Source organism: Electrona antarctica (assembly GCF_951216825.1).
Source record: "Electrona antarctica genome assembly, chromosome: 24".
Classification (NCBI taxonomy): Eukaryota; Metazoa; Chordata; class Actinopteri; order Myctophiformes; family Myctophidae; genus Electrona; species Electrona antarctica.
Genome location: NC_136803.1, coordinates 24,945,932 through 24,950,972, shown reverse-complemented (window position 1 = coordinate 24,950,972; position 5,041 = coordinate 24,945,932). Strand labels below are relative to the sequence as shown.

Here is a 5,041-nt window from a genome sequence, read left to right as displayed (position 1 = left end):
CATTTAATCTGTGCTCTGCCGTTGATGTACTGTACTGTGCTGTACTGTACACCCCCAAGGGCGGTGGAGAGATGGAGATTAGAATCGTATTGTACAGCATAATGGGCTGATTATGCTTTTATGGTGGGCCTGCTCTCGATTAACCAAATGAACCCTCCATAAAACGTGTTGCCTCGTGACAGAACGTTTATGTACAGTACGCGCACCTGCATATCTGATGGTAATGTTCTAAATGCAGTACTGTATATACTGTATACATCGCATATATATTTTAGCTTTATTTATTTCACCTGTTATTTGGGGCGGCGGTGGCTCAGGGGTAGAGTTTCCGGATGGTAACCGCAAGGTCGCCAGTTCGAACCCGGGCTCCCCCAGAGTTAGTGTCGAAGTGTCCTTGAGCAAGACTCTGAACCCCTAATTGCTCCTGATGTGCTGGTTGGTACCTTGCATGGTTTCTTCCGCCATCGGTGTATGAATGTGTGTGTGAATGGGTGATGCATCTATGTAAAGCGCCTTGGATAAAGGCGCTATATAAATGCACCATTTATTTGTCCTGGTTTTTGTCTAGTCTCTCTTACTCCCAAAAAAACATGATAGAGCGCTAACAAAAAAAAACACTTATTTACACGTGTAAACCTGTGGTTTTACACGTCGCAATTCAACGCGACGTGAGCTTGTAGAGCTGCTATTTTCTACGTTTTTCAAATACGTTTATGAGGGGGGAAAAAATATATAATTGGACCCCAGTGTGCAGCCCTGGGATACTCAGAGTTAAGGGGAGGGGCGTCCTTGAATGTTTTCATGTTTTAACTTTCTGTTATTTGTGTGTGTTCGTGTGTCAGTGGGCCCTCTGATTGGTCGATACTGCGGCACCAAGATCCCTCCGGAGATCCAGTCGTCGTCGGGTCTGCTGTCACTGTCCTTCCACACCGACATGGCCGTGGCTAAAGACGGCTTCTCTGCACGATACAACATGACACACAAGGAAGTCAGCGACTGTGAGTGTCTCTCTGTCTATGTATGCGTGTGTGTGTGTGAGCGTGCGTGCGTGTGTGTGTGTGTGTGTGTGTGTGTGTATGTGTGTGTGTGTGTGCGTGCGTGTGCGCATTTGTATCCCCATCTCTCTCCTGTCTCTCAACTTTTGAGAGTCTATTTTGTTTTCCATCCGTCTCTGCCGACACTCTGGCCCTCCCTCTCTCTCTCTCTCTCTCTCTCTCTCTCTCTCTCTCTCTCTCTCTCTCTCTCTCTCTGACTCTCCTTCCCTCCACCAGTTCTATATTTCAATCTCTCTGTCTGTCTCGGCCTCTTAAGAGAACATCCGTTCTTAAAAAAGGGAGCTCATTTTGTTTTCATCAAGAATATAGAAACCGACTTCACCTCGTTCCACCTCGGCCCGGCTCCACCTGCATTCATTTGTCATCCCCTCTCCTCCTCCTCCTCCCTCTGTCTTCCTCCTCCATCTCTCTCTCTCTCTCTCTCTCTCTCTCTCCCATCTTAGCTGGCTCTGAAATGCAGTAGTGCTGCAAAAAAAATCTACAAGCTCATAGCGCGCCACCGAGTGGCGCGCTACGAGCTTGTAGGTCTGCTATTTTTGAAGAATCGAAGAACGACTGACATAGAAACATAGCTTTTTCAGAAAACTGTCAGGATGTAGAAGACATTTTTAGAATCTGATCTCAGGTCAAAATGGGTTAAATCGACGAGTTTGATTACCCGCTGGAGCTCTGAAATGCGGTGCCACAGTTCCGTATTAAACACCTCCCTTTTACCACAAGAATCAGGGCGTCTCTTTCCTGGCCATGTCATTTGGTGAAAGTAGGTGAACATTTGGTGAAAATATGTGAACGTATGGGCATAAATAGTGTATCTATTTGCTGTTTTTTTGGGATGTACAGTCGGTGACCGCTGAAAGTACATCAGTGCTTTTCAACCTGTGAGTCTAAAGACCTGTGGGTCAGATATTATCAAATAATATGTATCTCTGGAACCGAGTCAAACTAAATATAATGCCTCTTGAGCCTCGACTCCTACAATTGCAAGTGCTCCGGTTCATATAGAAGTGTTTCGGGGGTAGTCGTGGCCTGAGAAGTCGGAGCAACACTAATTCATAGCGTTGGTTTTTCTGTGCACCGTGCCTTTCCCATGAAAGCCAAAGCCATTAAAATGCTACCGAACAACTGAGTCAACATTGACTACACATCACAGCTCCGGATGTCACGGATGTTTGCGTTTCATTTGCACAACGGTGCTTTTTTATTATTAGTAATAGTATTATTTCTGACAAGCAGTATCTCAAGCAAGGCCCATGTGTGTCTGCAAAGCTGGTTCACATGCAGCCGCATACTGAAATGAAGCGGAATTCAGCAGGATCCTCCAAAATTAAACAAACCGCAGTGTGTTTTGGAGAATGCTTGGCAGTAATATATACAGTGAGTCATAGTCTGTGTTCCTTTTTATTAATGTATAATTTCTTCTGACTCCCCTCTCTCTCTCTCTCTCTCTCTCTCTCTCTATGATTGATTGATTGATTGATTGATTGATTGATTGCATGTCTCACCAATGATAATGTGGCACAGTAGTGTGTTTTAATTTAGTGCACAAATGGCCTAATTTCTTTCCCAATGTGGCTGCTGTGCATAGAGCCTAATGTAATGTGTCCAATCGTAATTTACGGTCATTCATGTTTTTATTTTATCATTTTTAATTGTAGATGGGGAATCGAGGAGGGGAATCTCTCTCTCTCTCTCTCTCTCTCTCTCTCTCTCTCTGGCTATAACAAAGCTGATGTCTCTCTCTCTCTCTCTCTCTCTCTCTCTCTCTCTCTCTCTCTCTCTCTCTCTCTCTCTCTCTCTCTCTCTCTCTCTCTCTGGCTATAACAAAGCTGATGTCTCTCTCTCTCTCTCCACACACAGCGTTCCACTGCAGCACGATGTTCGGCCTGGAGTCGGGCAAGATCAGCGACGACCAGATCAGCGCCTCGTCGTCCTTCTACGACGGCCGCTGGTCGCCGCGCCAGGCCCGCCTCAACAACCACGACAACGCCTGGACGCCGGCCGAGGACAGCAACAAGGAGTACATACAGGTCAGTAGCATGCACAGTCGCACGCACGCGCACACACGCACACACGTCATATGAAAGCAGGGAATCATAGCTTCAAATTGACATTGGTTGGTCAGTTTGACCCACCAGTTTTGGAGATATATAGCTTAATATAGAGTTGAAGGTCTTACAGAAAACAGCGAGTTGAGAAAACAGGCTTGAAAGGTTCACTTCTGTGGACTACTAACATTACACCTAGCTACATGTTTAAGCATTTACTTCATTATATTATGTCTATTTCAGCTCTGACATTTATTAAGGACATGCTAGTATGTGAAGAGTCTGCCTGTGCTATTAACCCATTCTGGGCGGGAAACCCCTTTTGGTGTTAGCATTATGTTATGGTTTAGCTATTGAAAAATAGCAGATCTACAAGCTCGTAGGTCTGCTATTTTTTGAAAAATGACGACTGACATAGAAACATAGCTTTTTCAGAAAACTGTCAGGATTTAAGAAGACATTTTTAATTTTTAATCTGATCTCAGGTCAAAATGAGTTAACTCATTTTGGATTAAAAAAAACAAAAAAAAACAGTTTTTCTCATCTCCTGAACAGAACAGTCCTGCCGCCATGACTGTCTCTGTGTCAAAAACAGTCACATTTGGTCTACTGTAATAGGAAACCAAGAATGGATGGTAGAGGCCAAGTTAAACTGGTATATACCATGCTGTAGAAAAGCTCCATGCAGTGTACCGGAGTAGTCCTAATATCTCCTATAAGGGAGTACATGCCGTAGGTCCGGGTTCAAATCGGGGGGATCATCCGGGATCTGTTTTCCTGGTCAAAGCGGTGATTGTAGCAGAACATCCACTGCCAGAATCCTAACATAATATCTTACTTGGACGAGAGGGATTGGGAAGATTCCCGCCGGTCCTGGATGATTGGTTTCCCGTGTGAGAGAGGGAGGGAGAGAGAGAGAGAGAGAGAGAGAGAGAGAGAGGGAGAGGGAGAGGGAGAGAGGGAGAGAGGGAGGGAGGGAGGGAGGGAGGGAGAGAGAGAGAGAGGGAGAGGGAGAGGGAGAGAGAGGGAGATACGCTGGTTTGAATCCAGGAAGGTTACACAAGCAAAGGAGTGAAACTGTTTTTCTGGCGAGAGGGTGGGAATAAATATTATGGCTGGCTCTTCATAATACTGACATCTCATACAGTCTATGCAGAGGACACCAGGACCACACACACGCACGCAGGCAGGCGCACACAGGCACGCACGCACACAGGCCCACACACACGCATGCAGGCACGCACACACACATACACGCACACGCGTGCGCGCGCATGCACGCACGGGCTAGCAGGAAATGGAGGAGCTGTTTGCTGTTGATAAGGAAATCTGTCCACACACTCAATCTCTCTCTCTCTCCTCCTCTCTCTCTTTCTCTCTCTCTCTCTCTCTCTCTCTCTCTCTCTCTCTCTCTCTCTCTCTCTTTCTGTGTTGAACGACCCTTGATTGATGAGGGCGCTCTTAAGGAATGCATTGGAACGCCACACCATTGATCTTTGCCTCCGGCTTCGCGCTGCGCGCTCTCACACACACACGCACACATGCACGCACACACACACGCACGCACGCACACACGCACGCACGCAAGCCCGCGCACAGCACACACTAGCACACTCAGCAGTAGGTGACGGCGGGGTGTCCGTCCGCCCGCTGTGTTTGTGTGTGACAGATAGACGCAGCAGCTGGTGTGTGTCTGTTGTAACGTCTACATTATAGCTACGCAACACCACGGTGCACTCTCACTGTTCTGATGGCTTCTGTTCTGTTCTGTTCTGTTCTGTTCTGTTCTGTTCTGTTCTGTTCTGTTCTGTTCTGTTCTGTTCTGTTCTGTTCTGTTCTGTTCTGTTCTGGGCCCTGACTGATGTATCGTCTCTGTTCGGGAGGAAACGTGGAAATGTGTCCAAAACTGTTACACGTTAACAGTTTGACTCCATAAAACGC

At 46.6% G+C, this 5,041-nt stretch overlaps 1 protein-coding gene across 1 annotated transcript in view; it reads left to right on the top strand.

The window, feature by feature from the left end:
• The window catches only part of LOC306917595 (neuropilin-2-like), a 127,268-nt gene that overhangs the window by 57,887 nt on the left and 64,340 nt on the right, over positions 1-5,041 (top strand). Inside the window, exons 4-5 of the mRNA XM_079495891.1 lie at positions 843-998; positions 2,913-3,082. Coding sequence (XP_079352017.1) covers positions 843-998; positions 2,913-3,082 — 326 coding nt within the window. The remainder of the gene's footprint in view (positions 1-842; positions 999-2,912; positions 3,083-5,041) is intronic.